The sequence below is a fragment of the Petaurus breviceps genome, unplaced genomic scaffold, assembly GCF_028583685.1.
Source record: "Petaurus breviceps papuanus isolate PSGF00001 unplaced genomic scaffold, PetGlider_PUasm1.0 91133, whole genome shotgun sequence".
Lineage (NCBI taxonomy): Eukaryota > Metazoa > Chordata > Mammalia > Diprotodontia > Petauridae > Petaurus > Petaurus breviceps.
The window spans coordinates 374,682-388,870 of record NW_027187419.1 but is presented as its reverse complement, the minus strand read 5'-3'; the positions used below and the strand labels follow the sequence as shown (position 1 = coordinate 388,870).

The 14,189-nt window shown below is 47.6% G+C and overlaps 2 protein-coding genes across 2 annotated transcripts in view; one reads left to right on the top strand and one right to left on the bottom strand.

The window, feature by feature from the left end:
• Nucleotides 1-2,054: 2,054 nt before the first annotated feature.
• On the top strand, nt 2,055-9,311 carry TAGLN (transgelin). Its single transcript, XM_069080464.1, has 5 exons — nt 2,055-2,210; nt 7,508-7,699; nt 7,826-8,003; nt 8,302-8,404; nt 8,782-9,311. Exons 2-5 carry the CDS (start codon nt 7,520-7,522, stop codon nt 8,924-8,926), a joined length of 606 nt encoding a protein of 201 aa, XP_068936565.1. The 5' UTR covers nt 2,055-2,210; nt 7,508-7,519; the 3' UTR covers nt 8,927-9,311.
• A 375-nt stretch (nt 9,312-9,686) lies between these two features.
• Nucleotides 9,687-14,189, bottom strand: part of PCSK7 (proprotein convertase subtilisin/kexin type 7) — a 31,503-nt gene continuing 27,000 nt past the window's right edge. The window contains exons 13-17 of the mRNA XM_069080463.1: nt 13,232-13,388; nt 12,698-12,792; nt 12,095-12,188; nt 11,616-11,733; nt 9,687-11,358 (exon numbers count right to left, since the gene is read on the bottom strand). Coding sequence (XP_068936564.1) covers nt 10,987-11,358; nt 11,616-11,733; nt 12,095-12,188; nt 12,698-12,792; nt 13,232-13,388 — 836 coding nt within the window. The 3' untranslated portion in view covers nt 9,687-10,986. The remainder of the gene's footprint in view (nt 11,359-11,615; nt 11,734-12,094; nt 12,189-12,697; nt 12,793-13,231; nt 13,389-14,189) is intronic.

Sequence of the window (14,189 nt, the reverse complement as noted above, 5' to 3'; positions counted from 1 at the left end):
CTGTCTTAGTAAACAGGAAAGTTTAATTGGAGACAATGAGGTAAAGAAACACTGGAGAATCCCAGGTGGGAGGCCCAGTGGATAGAGTTCTAGACTTGGAATCAGGAAAACCTGAGTTTGAATCCTGCCTCAGATACTAAACTGTGACTATGGACAAATCACTTAACCTCCTTCAGACCTGTGTCTTCATCTGTAAAAATGAGGGGGTTAGGGGCCACTAGGTGATGCAGTGAATAGGGCACCAGCCTTGGAGTCAGGAGGACCCGAGTTCAAATCCGGCCTCAGACACAACACACACAAAAACTATCTGTGTGACTTTGGGCAAGTCACTTAACCTCAATTGCCCTACCTTCCCTTTTCAAAAAATAAAAACAAAAACCCAGCAAAAATGACGGGGTTGTACTCAATAGCCCCCAAGTCCTTCCAGCTGTAGATCTTCTGATCCAAGAACTTTCATTTCTCATGTGACTGAGGCATGGTCTGGGCCCCTGGGGAAACAGCCAATTGTCTGATGTGTAAATAGCCATCTCTACAAGCCTCAGTTATCACAGGTGCAGTCCACCAGTATTTATTAAGCACCTACTCTGTATAGGGAGCTGTGCTAAGAGCTAGAGATACCAAGGGAAAAAGTGAAGGCCTTTGCCCTCAGGGGATTTACCCTCTAAAATAAGGATGTTAGACTGCTTCACTAAGATCTGTGATTCTGAGGCAGAGGGAAGGAGGAGGAAGGACATATAACTTCTAAGGTGCACCTCTCCCTTCTCTCAGCATCCTCTCACCCCTCCATTTCTCTCCCAGGCCTGCCCCAGCATGAAATCTCAGTAACCGCATGGTGTCACTCTTGATGTGCTCACTGCTTCAGCTTGGCAGGCACAGCTGCTTCCCATTCTTTGGCATGAATCGGGCATAGGACTCCCCGAGGGAGGAGGTGCTAGGAGGGAAAAGAGCTTCTTGAAGGGGACTGCCAATGCCCAGATCTCTCTTGGGCTGTACTACTCCAGGGAGCCTAAACTCATTTCCCTTATAGTCCCATGGCCTTGGTCCAGTGAAAGTTTAGTGCCAGGGAAGAAGTTAAGGGGCCCCCATGGCCGGTTAGTGGAGTTCTGTAGATGAAACAATATTCTCTATCAACAAGTTTCACATCATACCCTATCCACCCTATCCCCAAGTACTCTAGAGACAAGAACAAAGTTGGGCCTCAGAAAATGGTGGTGGATCTTTCTATGGAGTGAAGTTCCTTTTATGTCCTGGATGAGGAAGTGATTGTGTGTGTATGGGAGAGTTGTAGGGGCAGCTTCATGACTCCCTCCAAGGATGGGGACCTCAGATAACCCTTTACCACCCACTACTCACCCTGGACAGGGTGCAGGGCAAGTACCCTTGGGGAGCAGAGGGCTAGTTCAACAGCTGTGGACCTCCTAAATTCCATGCCCCCAGCCTTTGTTTTCAATGTGGAGGGGATATCTCCACAAATGCTCCCAAAGGAGAATGGGGATGGCCCTGATACCTACCCACCCTAATTCCTAGGTTGTACTCCACCTGGGGTTTTGCCTGCTCCCCTCAGCCCAAGCGAATTCTAAGCCCCTTTCCCAAAACAAAAGTGAAAAAGTCCAGGGGCCAAGGATTGTTCTGGAGATTTGCTGACCTTTGCTCAAGGATTTAGGAGAAGTTAACCCACTTAACCCCTAATCTCTTTGCTCTCCCTCAGACCCTCATCTGGCCCCACCCCACCCCCATGCCAAGGGGCAGTGGTAAAAGCCGACAGAATGGGGGGGGGAGGTAGTCCCACCATCCAGAGAGAGGGGGAAGCCTGTAGAGTCCTGTCTATAAAAGGCTTTTCCCGGCTCTCTGTCATCACTCCTGGCCCCGCCCCTTCCCAGCTCCATCTCTCAAGCATGCAGGGAATGTCTCAGGCAGCCCCCGGCAGATTGCTCGGTCTTGGTGTCTTTCCCCAAATATGGAGCCTGTGTGGAGAGTCACTGGGGGTGTGGGGAAGGGGCTGGTTTTCTCCCAGCAGGGAGAGAACTGAGGGGCGGGCTGTCTGAGGGTGGAGGTAAGGGGGGGGGCGGGGGGGAGGGAGAGGAGAGGATTGACATCATTGGGCTGCCACCAACCTTTTAAACCCCCCAGCCCAGCCAGCGCCCTGTCCTGTCTGTTGGTGTCCTAGGCACAGAAAACATCATTGCTTCATCGAGCTCTGAGAACTCCTAGTAAGTGTTTTTGTCCTTGGGATAGAGGGAGCTGGGTCTAGTCCAGAAGAGGGTAATTGGGATAGGAGGGGAAACAGAGTGACAAGGAAGATGGATGAAGCTTGACCTAGGCAGCAGATGACTGTTGTCAAGGTTTCCTCAAGATAATTTCTCTGTCCTCTGTCCTGCTCTGGGGAAGGACCACACATCTCACTTAGACTAGATAGGAATGTTTCATTAAAAAAAAGTTTAGGGAAGGAGATACTTCTGTCTTGATAGATACTGGCATAATGGATGGAGTGGGAGAGCCTGAAGGCTCCTTATATCCCCCCATACTGCCATAGGAATGTCCCAGTCCTTAGCTCTAACAGGCCACTGAGCTGGCCTCATGGGATATGATCTGGCAGCCTCTGGCTGAAGTTTCAGGGATGAATTTGCTGATTCAGGTGAACCTGGGAAACCGGGGCGAACGTGAAGGTCCATTTGCTGCCCCAGTTACAGACTGATGGAGCTGGGAGTGTGACTGTGACTGATGCTATTTCTGACTGGTGTCATGGCAGTGGAAGGAGCAAGAGGATGAATGGATGTGTGATCTCATGAGAATGTGGAGTGAATGTCTGTGAGTAGGTGTCTGGGAATCCATGTGTACAGAGAAGTTCAGGGTAGAGGCACTGGGAACAGTGAGGCTGTATGGGTGGAGGAATTTCCTAGCCTTTCTGGAGGTGAGCAGTGTGGCCAGGTGCAGATTGTGGGTGGGGGGACCCACCTGTCTGGAACATCAGAGACTCCCAGCCAGCTCCACCTCGGGTTGTGGCCTGGGGCCCCCACCTGCCCCACTTGGATAGTGCCAAAGCAGGAAGGAAATCAGAGCTTTACTCACCCTGTCTTCAGGAGACTGGGCAGCTGGGTGGTGCAGTGCCTGGAGTCAGGAAGACTCATCTTCCTGAGTTTAAATCTGGCTTCAGACTAGGTAATTAGGTGTATGACCCTGGTCAAGTCACTTAACCCTGTTTACCTCAATTTCTTCATCTGTAAAAATGAGCTGGAGAAGGAAATGGCAAACCACTTCAGTATCTTTGCCAAGAAAAGCCCAAATGGGGTGACCAAGAGTCAGACACGACTGAAAGGACAGAACAATTCGAGGAGGTTACAGCTACTGAGGCAGATGTGGGGTGGGACTTGCCTGGAAGGGGCTGGGCTGGGCTGGGACGAGAGCCCTTCCCAAAGTCTTCTTGCTCTCTCCCTCTGTCGGTAACTATGTATAAGACATTGGTGAGTTTCCTGGCAAAGATTTCATTGTGTGTGGTCTGTGCCCCCCCCACGTCCCCATAGTCCCCTGGATCTAGAGATGCTTGCCTATTCCACTGTACTCTAGACTCACATGTGCCTATATGTGCTACTCTCTTCTGGATACAGATGGGCTCATGTCACTAGACTGAAGACTTTATTTAATGCCCTGGTGACTTCTTATCTCCTATGGGACTTCAATGGATCAAAGGGAAATCCTCTCCTTCTCCAACCTCCGTTTGGGTCCTTCTGGTCCCTTCTCAATTCCTTAAGGCTAACATAAAGGAATATCAATTGAAAAGAATTCCTTTGGCCAAGGGTGGGGGAAGCAAACAGAACCTGCCAGTTGGTTATGGGGTTCTCTCCAGGTTTGTATTTGGCCTTATTCAAATGTTCAGAAATCACATTAGAAGCAAACCTCAAGTATATGCAAACACAGGCTGCCACGATTTCTTCTCAGGAAGAACAGACCTTAGAGAGCTTCCTTGGGAATCTCCATCTGTAATCTCTGCAGAGAAGGAAGGAAGAAATTGAGAAGGGAGAGTGTGTTGAACACTTCCTTCCTCTAACCCTTGCTTCCTCGTTTTCACTCGTCCCTAATCACCTTGTTGGCTTATAGTGCTACAGGTATGTGCATTGTCAGGTTTGTCCATCACGGTGCTAGGCTGCCCTATCTACCTCCTAGGTTCCCCTTAATAGACAGTAAACTCCTAAAGGGTAGGGACTATACCTTCTTTTGTATTTCCTCTCCCTTAGTGACTGGCACACCCTTGCACAAGGTATGATCTAATCAGTGTGTACTGAATGATGGTGGGGGCTTTGTGAGAAGAGAGGAAAAGACTGTACAATATAGGGGGAAAGGCTCTAATTTGGATATGGATATTTAGTTTTGGATATGGGAAAAGTCATGATGGAGTGGGAGGGGGAAAGAGGTGGAAAGGTCCAAGGTTCTATGAACTCCCCTTATTCCAACTGAATGAAGACTGATGAAGTTATTTGACCTCCCCAGGCTTGGGTACTAAGACTTTTAACTTAGCACCAGTTACTATATGCAGGTCTCAGAAATTAATGGGGGAAAAAGAAGGAGCTAGATCTGGAAGGCAGGTTTAAATTCTGTAGCACTGATTTCTAGCTTTTGACTTTATCTCTATCTTGCCTCTTGATTTCTGGTTCTCTAGGAATTGGATGGGGAGGTAGGGACTGATGCTAGAAAAAGGAATAGATATTGCTACCCTGCTTGGTTCCAGTGTGAGATGAAGAGGTGGGCAGATATGTCTGCTTTTCAGATTCACTGATATCGATGGGGTTTCTAGGTGCTGGTTTTGGTAGAATGTCTTTATAGAGGTAAAGGTGAGTATTCTCTCAGATTTCGTAGAATCATTGTACTTTAATAGCCAGAAGTACCTTAGGTCAGTTCTCTATTTTATAGAACAGGAAATTGAGGCCCACAGAAAACTGGTTTGCCAATGTTAAACAGCCAGTAAGTGCAAAAGGCCAGAGCATAAGTCAAGAGATTTGGGGGTCTTACTGTATATGGGGAGCTAGGTGGTGCAGTGCTTAGTGCTGGGCCTGAAAGCAAGAAGACCTGAGTTCAAATGTGGCCTCAGACACTTACTATGTGACCTTGGACAAATCACTTAACGCTGTTTGTCTCATTTTCCTCATCTATAAAATTAGGTGGAGAAAGAAATAGCAAACCACTCCAGTATTTTTGCCAAGAAGACCCTAAATGGGGTCATGAAGAATCAGACACAACTGAAATGATTGTGGCATTTGTGAGCTGTGTGACTAGTTAAGTCACTCATGATATCAGTTTCATCAGTAAAATAAAACTCCTATGATCTTATAACTAAAATTCAAGTCTTCTGATTCTCAATCTAAAGTCCTTCTCATTTTATCCTTTTGTCTCTTGTTTGGTGGTATTGACAAGGCAGCTGGAAACCAGAGTTGGAGGCTCTTCTGAGAGGAAGGGAACCATGTATGCAGCCTTTCTACATTTTCAACATTTTGTTGATCCTTTTTTCTGTCCAATGTGGGGAAGGGCTGGGCACCTAAAGAAATCCCAATGGCTGAGCCTTGAACCTAAATTGGCATTTATCAGACAAGGTGGGGTTCTGGCTCCCGTAAGGGGAGGAAGTATCAGACTGGCAGAAAGACAATGCCTTTACGCATGCTTACAATTATCTCTTCCCTTTATCCCACCTGCTTTCAATCATTCATCCTCATCACCATGCTGAGTCAGGTTTGACTTCCTAGGATCACATTTTTAGAGCTGGAAGCAATCTTAGAGACCATCTAATGCAGTCCTTTCATTTTACAGATGAGAAGACTGAGGCCTAGAGAAGTAATATGAATTATACAGGGGAACATAGGTAGTAAGTGGGAGAAGATTCAAACCCAGACTCCTAGCCTAATACTCCTACTACCAGCAGCCCCTCCGAACTGCACCTGAGCACAGGGCCACACCTCTTATAGCCTTGGGTCATGTTTTCATTTTGTCCGCTTCTAACCCTTTCAGGTTCAGTTCCTTGCCTTGTTCTTTCCACCCAATATTACCAACATCTCTACCTTCCCAGGGCTAGGCCTCTGCCCTGAGCCCAAGGCCCTTTTTCATTTCTGGGAGATAGTGTGGAGGGCAGTAGTCGGAAGGTGGAAGAAATAGGAGGATGGAGGCAGATTATTCTTGGCTCTCTCATAGTCCTTAGAAGGGCTCTGGTTTCTAGGGTGCTGTGGCCATAGCACTAAGGACCCTGAGGAGTGAGTTGAGGAAATGAGAAGGGAGTCCATGAGCAGGGTCAGTTTCCAGTTGAAGCTGGTCACGCTCCCCACCAGTCCTGCTAGAAAGACATCATATTCCAGGAGCTTGGCTGCCTTAATTACCTAAAGTAGCTTTAAATCCGGGTGAGACAGTGATGGCCTCTGCTGGCTAGTTTTGGGGGGAGGGTAGAAAGCTGGGGGGAGGTCTGGAGTCCTGGCTCCAACTTTTGAGCCATGGGTAAATTTAAAAAGAGAACCACAGGATGGAACACCTTAGTAGAAGTTGGTCAGATGAGAGAGAAGATAGAAGTATCTGCTCATTTAGCTTGGCTCTAGGCAATATGACCATTTGTTTCTCATGACGTTTGGCTCCAAGGTTTCCTTAGTTCCCAGGGACGCCTTCTCTGGTGCCCACCTGGAATGATTACATCTCAAGGTTCATGTTACCTCCCCACCCCCTTGGGTTGAGCATGACTCTAGGAATCTGAAGTTCCCACATTCTTGTCCCAGCCATCCCTGGCTTCCTGTTGAGGCCCCCTAGGACCAGGGGTAAGGCCAGATGGATGGAGTCTACTCCAGATGGAAGAGTTATGGAAATGATGGTCAGTGGTAAGAGAACCAATTGAGACCTGGTGGAGATGGGGGCAGTGCTAGATTAGTCAATAAACAAAGTAAAGAGATACCTAGAAGCCCACAACACTAGTAGAAGTCAAGCTAGCCTGGGTTGCTCTCCACCCAGCTTGAAAGAAAAAAAAATTCCCTTTTATAGCCTGAGGGCTCTGGGACTGGAATGTGGAAAACAGCAGCAGATTCTTTCTCAGTTCTAGAGCTGGGACCCAGAGTACTAGAGGGGAAGTAGGGAATAGTGTGTCATAGCAGAAGGAGTACTACATTTGGGGTCAGAGGATCTGGGTTTGAATCCTGCTCTTGTACTGACTACCTCTGTGACTTGCATGGGGCAAATCCATTTGCTCCTCATTGGGCCTATTTCCTCATCTGTGAAACAAAAGGGTTAAAATAGTTTCTAAGTCTCTCTTTCAACTCAAAATTTCTAACCTCCACAATTTCTTGCCACTTAAGAGATCCTTCTGTTAATTTTCTGGGAAGCTGAGAGGATTATATCTTGACCCTAGAGCCACTAGATAGAAGGGTTGGGAAGGTACCAAGGAGTCTTAATATGCTAGTGACTGGGGACCTTACCTAGGACCAGGTGAGTCACTAAAGCAGGGAGCAGAGATATTGACTCATCCTTCATCTCCTGTTTTTGGCCCTAGCTGTCAGCCAGCATGGCAAACAAGGGCCCCTCCTATGGCATGAGCCGGGAAGTGCAGTCTAAAATTGAGAAGAAATATGATGATGAGCTGGAGGAACGGTTGGTGGAGTGGATCATTGTGCAGTGTGGATCTGATGTGGGCCGTCCTGATCGAGGGCGCCTGGGCTTCCAAGTCTGGCTAAAGAATGGTGTGGTGAGTATCACCCCCTAACCAGGGTGGGCCAGGCAGCTTTAGGGGCACTATAAGCTGGGGGCATAGATCCTGGGGTTAGGCATTGGAGCTGAATTTGGGTGCTGAACTGTGTTCTTTGCTGGGCAGATCCTGAGCAAGCTGGTAAATAGCCTGCACCCTGATGGTTCCAAGCCAGTGAAGGTACCAGAGAACCCACCTACCATGGTCTTCAAGCAGATGGAACAGGTAGCTCAGTTCCTGAAGGCAGCTGAGGATTATGGGGTCACCAAGACTGACATGTTCCAGACTGTTGACCTCTTTGAAGGTATGAAGATATCTATGGTTGTATAGATAGAGAGATGGAAGGCTGGGGCCATGGAATAGAGAAAGGAAGGAAAATGACAAAATAGATGGAAATACTGCAATCCTAAAGAAAGAAAAACAAAGGGTCTTTCAAATAGTATAGCACCAAGGATAGGAAAGTTGGGCAAAGTCAAGGAGAGCTGTTTGCAGGACCTCATCACATCTTAGGCTCTGGGACAATGTTGACTCACCCTTGTCCCCACTTTGGTTATTTGCATTAAGGTCTTGAAACATTACCCCTTCCCTCTTCCCTCCCTCAGGTAAAGACCTGGCAGCTGTGCAGAGAACTCTGATGGCACTAGGAAGCCTGGCAGTGACCAAGAATGATGGCCACTACCGTGGAGATCCTAACTGGTTCATGAAGTATGTAATTCCTGGGGTTTCCTCAGATAGCTCTGTGCACTATAGAGACGATGGTGTATAGGAGTGGGACATATTAACCAACTGGAGAGGGAGCAGCTGAAGGGGTTTAAAGCAGAGAACCAAGTTACTGAGTATGGGATTAAAGTGCAGGAAGAACAGGAATTGATCCCTTCTCCTGCCCCACAGCCACACCCACCACCTTTATTGGTTACTGGGCTGCTCTTTTTCTAAGAGTAGAGAAAAGAACATGGAGAGAAGGGAGGGAAATGGGAAAGGGAATGGGAGGAAAAATGGTAATGGAAGTTGAACAGAAGAATGAAAGGAAGGTGTGGGAAGATATATATCCAGGTCCTTTAACCCTATTCTTTTGCACCCAGGAAAGCCCAGGAGCACAAGAGGGAATTCACGGATAGCCAGCTCCAGGAGGGCAAGCATGTCATCGGCCTACAGATGGGCAGCAATAGGGGAGCCTCCCAGGCTGGCATGACGGGCTATGGGCGGCCCCGGCAGATCATCAGTTAAAGGGCTGGGGGACTGGCACCTTCCTTGCCCCTCCCGACTCCTTGGTTGCAGCAATCCTGGCTCGCCTGCCTTGCCCCACGCCCTGTGCAGTTCCAGCCTTGGCCAAGCTTCTGAGCCCCCTTTCCCTCTTAAGGGTAGCTCTCTTTCCACCCGAAAGCACTCTTCCCTCGTCCAACTCAAATCCTCTTCCCGATCTCCATAACCACCTTCTACCATTTCCCAATTCTTGAGGGGGAGGTTGGGTTGGGGAAAAGTCACTGTCCTATTTGACAGCAACAGTCTACTGAGGGAACTTCAAGTCTGGGTCCCCCCTGCCTCCCCATTCTGTACATTGGTATTTTGGGAGTTAAAATTTAGAGGAAAAAATATTGTTGATCTTTTCTCACACCTGGCTAGCAGAGTCTTGATTTGTGGTAAGCTCTTACTTAGTGTTCAGGGGGGGAAAGGACTAAACCTACTACGTGCCAAAAATAATAAGACAGTGTCTTATTATCGGGGAAACACGGTACGTGCCTTTCTAGTCTTGTACCTGACGGGGAAGACATTCTAAGACCCCATCCTGTCAGCTCTAGGGTGAATTATAGACAAGGTCTTGTTGGAAGGGCTGGACAGGGTAGAGGATGAGGTGGTGCCATGAGCTTGCTTCTGGCTGAAGGATGGAAGAAGAGAAGAATCAATGTACAGACAATGGGTCTGCAATTTAACTAAGGGAATGAGTGGATGGGGAGGAGTTGGGGAATAAATAGATTAACTCAGAGTCTAAGGTTGGCTAGGTAGGTTTTTATTGTGGAAAAGCTATGCAGAAAAAAAAAACAACAAAATGTTGCTGTGAGAAGAAAAAAATAAATTTAAACCCTTAAAAAAATACTTCAAACCAACAAACCAGCTCTGAATGGGGAGACAGCCAAGGCTGGGGGGGGGGGGGGAACAGAAAACCTGAGAGCTATACCATTATCCCCTAGGAGCCCAGCCTCTGCTTCCCTGGGCACTTCACAGAGGACTACAGTGGGCTGCAGGGCCAGAGAGGAACACCCTCTATTATTCATGCCCTCAGCTGTTCTCTCACAACACACATTCCATTAATGCCTACTTGTCTCCCTTGCCCACTGCTTCCCTGGCTCATTCCCATCTCTGCTTGGAGCTCAATACTACTTCTCTAGGAGGGCTGGGGAGACCAACTTCTCTGTGGGTTCCTAGGGGAGGGTAATGAAGGCAGCTTACCCAAAGCAGAAGCCAGTTCCCTAGGCTCCTACAACCTGGGCCCAGGTTAAGCCTCCCCTGTTGATGCCTTAAAGTACCAATTTCAAGAAGAAAGATGGGGGAGTGGCAGTTTGAATAGCAATTTTGGGGTATGAGTCTTCCCCTGCTTCTGGCTCTTTTTTTAAAAAAATGTGGAGGGACATCACCTAAGGGAAGGTCCTAGCCATTCCCAGCATGCATTTCTGCACCTTCTCCACCCTCTTATCTTCCCCCAAACAGTTTCCCAGGTGCCCTCATTTCTTTTGAAATTCTCCTTTAGTGGTAGCAGGTACCTTTTGTACCCACCTAGGCACAGTAAGGACTCTCACTTTCCTTATCCCCCAGGCTATTTAAAGAGACAAAGGCAGAGGGCCTGCTTGGCCGGTGGCTAGTCTCCTGTATTTTCTGGCCACAAATTGATCTTTCAAAGACTTCATTCTGCCAAGAGGGGGATTCCAAGGAGGGAGTGGTGCTTTGTGTGTCCTGTATTCCCACCTGGGTTTGTGGCACCACTTTTCTGGGTTACATACCTTGGAGGGGTTCCCCTGCTTATGGAGGAGAGGTCCTCAGTCTCAGTGTAAGTACCTGAGCTGGGTGGTGTGGGGGAGGAGGACAGACAGCATCTCTTGGCCGGCCCCCCTCCCCAGTACCCTAGAAGCAAAGAGTAGGTGTGACTTGGCTCTAGGTCTCCTAGCTCAGCCTGGGAACCTCTAAAGAGGGTGAAGGTAGTTCCTCTGTGCTTCTCTTTCCCACCCCTCCTCAGCAGATAGTAGGACTCTTGGACTGTGCAAATTCTGTCCTGAGTCTTCAGTGCCATTGGGTCAACACACCTGTTGTTCCTGCTCCCTCTGAAGCAGGTCAGGTTGGAGGTTCTGATGGGGGAATTCTGGGGGTCTCTCACTGTCCTGGATCAGGCCCCAGTTGCTCTGATCTAACAGATCAGGAGCCTGGAGGCCAGAAGCGAGAGGGTGATCCTCAGTTTCTGCATCGGCCTCGCCTGCGTCCTTGCTGTTGTACAGAGGCACTGATTCCAGCTCTGTCCCCTCCTCCATGGCCTTTTGGCTCCTTTGGAGCCACCAGCAGCGGCCTCTTCCACAGGTTAGGTCAAAGGTTACATCTCTCTGGCTCAAATACACTTCTAGCAGGTAGTAGATAGTCCAGAACACAGCAAAGCAACCCAGCAGCATCAGGGTCTGGAGGATCCAAACATGACAGTTAAGGGTTAATTCCCTAATGAAGGCCTGAACCCTTCTGGACAAAACAGAGGTGACTTCTGAACTCTAGGGCTAGTGGAACAGAGACTCTAACCAGAACTGATTTTTAAGACCTTAAAATTTCCAACTTCCCCATCCCCTAAACTACGTTGAATCTAACTGGGAATCAACCCGCCCTGATTGATAAATGGAGATCCATTTCTGTTGATAATTTGAGATTGGCTGAACCCTGGTACCTTCAGGGTGTTGGGGGTCATGGTATAGCCTTCTTCCTCAGGGATTTCTAGCCCAGGAGGGCAGGGCAGAGAGAAACCATCATGCAGATACTTCCCACTCATGGCATCCTCTAGTTGCCTATGGGGGAGAGAAGACAATAAAATTCAGTTGAAAATGACACCCTGATACCTCTCAACCCCAACCATTCCACTTGTCTTATAGCTGAGGAGAATGATGGTCTACAGCAAGTGAGAGAAGGAACAAACCTTAAGGTTGACAGCTGCTCTCACCTCTGGACCCTCTTCCCATTTGCTAGCTCAAACATTTCTGAAGGTTGGGCCCCCTTGCCTAGCCTGTTCAGTATGTCAGGCATTCAGTTGGTTCAATAAGCATTTAAGTGTTTACTATGTGTCAGGCACCGTGCTAAGCACTGGGGATCAAAAGAAAGGCAGTGTTCAGTGGCTTCTCCCTCTTTCCTGCTCCAAAAGGCCAGTCTTACCTTTGCCTCTCTCTGATGTCAGCCAGACTCCATACAGAGCCATACAGTGTCAGCTGCCACTGCTGAAGAGCCCCAGCCGCTAGTAGCTCATCTCCTAGGGAAGAGTAGGGAGAGGAGCCCATGACTGCTCTACCGTCCATGCCAAAAGAAATGGACTCTGCCCTTTCAGACTTCTGGAGACAACAGTACGAAAACCTGGGCTCACTATGACTCACTCTATGACCTTGAGTTAGTTACTACACAATATAGAGACTTCATTTTCCAATAAAAATGGGAATAATAAATCTGTCCTCTACCAGCCTGCTAGGGAGGGTGTAAAGATAAATGAGTATGAGAATCCCTGAAAAATGGTCTCAGCAAGGAACAGATATGTCATTAAAGGAAATGGCTTACTTCCTCCTCTGAAGTATGAGGAGGTACAAAGTGGACCTATGCTAAGCTCCTGAATAAGTATCCCTCATGTCTTCTACCTCTGCCCCTTGGCAATCCTATGTTTTCTCAAAGAGGAATGAGGAGAAGTTCTTCAGGGAATTTTAAGATGCCGACAGACTAGTTCCATATGGTGTCAGGCATGGCCCCAGAAGAGGGGGAAAGAAGGCTTACCTACATCCCTGATGACAAGTTTATAGGTGCCCTGAGCACGTTCTCCCCAGCACCGAACCGTGGAGAAGGTCCAATCGTTGAAGCCATTGGGATCTCTGAAGGAAAGGAGGAGGGAGAGCAGGGAGGGTAGGATACAGGGCACAGACCTGTCCACCCCAGAAGCTTTATGTTCCTGTTGCACACGGCATGGAATATAACATTGCTGGCTGTGGGAGATGGATGGCAATTTTGAGGGATTCTAAGAGGTTGGCATTAAAGCATTCCCAAGTGTGGTATACTTAGGGCTAGCTTGGGCTTTCCTTCCCCTGTACAAAGAGATTTATGAGCTGATGGTTTCCAGATGGCACGAGCCAAATGTGTCTGTCTCTTGAGGACACTGCCAAGTTAGTTCTCTCATGTCAAGCAGTACCCATAACTTCTTCTTGGAGGTTTTTTTCTCTCCTAGAAACATTATTTCCTGGGCTGTAAAAAGAAAGCAGAGGGAAAAGGGGAGATGAGGCAGTAGGAATGAGCTATATCTGGGGATATACATACTTGTCCATGGTTCGTGGGGCACCAATGAGGGACATCATGCCGCTGGGACAAAAGAGCTTCAGCTCCAAGCTGCCTCGACGGGGATGGGTGATAAAGACGGTCACTGCAACATGCTCCAGGGTCATCAGCCCTGACATCTCCAGATCACTCTTGCTGACTGTGGGAAGTCAACCAATGAAATCCATGAACACAATACACAATTTACAACTTCCCTCCAATAAAATGACCCAACATTCCCAAACTACTTCCCTTCTTAAAGTCACACAAATCCCAAATCTCACCCAATATTTATGCATCTAACACACATTTATTGAACACCTGCTGTCTACAGAATATTATACTAAGAAATGGAAGACACAAGTTACTGTCCTGCCATAATGGACAGTCTGGTTAGAAAAACAACACACATGCCATAAATACTAAACTGAAGCAAAATTATATATATGCAGAAGGTAAATAAGTAATGAGTGGGCAGAGAATACAAAAACTTCTCAAATTTACAGTATATTAAGGTTTAAAAAGAACTTCTGGAATAATCACCCCGTGACATAGTTAGTACAATTATGATCAAGCCCATTTTACAGATGAAGAAACTGAAACTCAGAGAGGTGGCAAAAATGTGTAGTTAATAGCTGTCAGAGCTGGGATTCAAACCCAGGTCTTCCAAATTAGCCTCTGGCATTTTTTCTATTATATCACATTGCCTCTCTACAAGAATAATAATTGTAGCCAAGTGAGATTAGGCTTACATTTATTTATGTTTTGAATAAGGATCTAAAAGGGGGGAGGGGTCACATATGCTCATAGGATTTTAAGCTAGAAGGGACTTAAGTTAGGGGTTCTTTTTTTATACTTTTTTTTTTGAGGGCAATTGGGGTTAAGTAACTTGCACAAGGTCACACGGCTAGTTTTGTGTGTGTGTGTGTGTGTGTGTGTGTGTGTGTGTGTGTGTGTGTGT

Excerpts from the sequence above, each read along its gene's own strand:
- TAGLN (XM_069080464.1), top strand. The coding sequence starts at position 7,520 with ATGGCAAACAAGGGCCCCTCCTATGGCATGAGCCGGGAAGTGCAGTCT. Across the intron at positions 7,700-7,825 it reads TCTGGCTAAAGAATGGTGTG|ATCCTGAGCAAGCTGGTAAA; the intron begins GTGAGTATCACC and ends TTTGCTGGGCAG. Across the intron at positions 8,004-8,301 it reads GACTGTTGACCTCTTTGAAG|GTAAAGACCTGGCAGCTGTG; the intron begins GTATGAAGATAT and ends TCCCTCCCTCAG.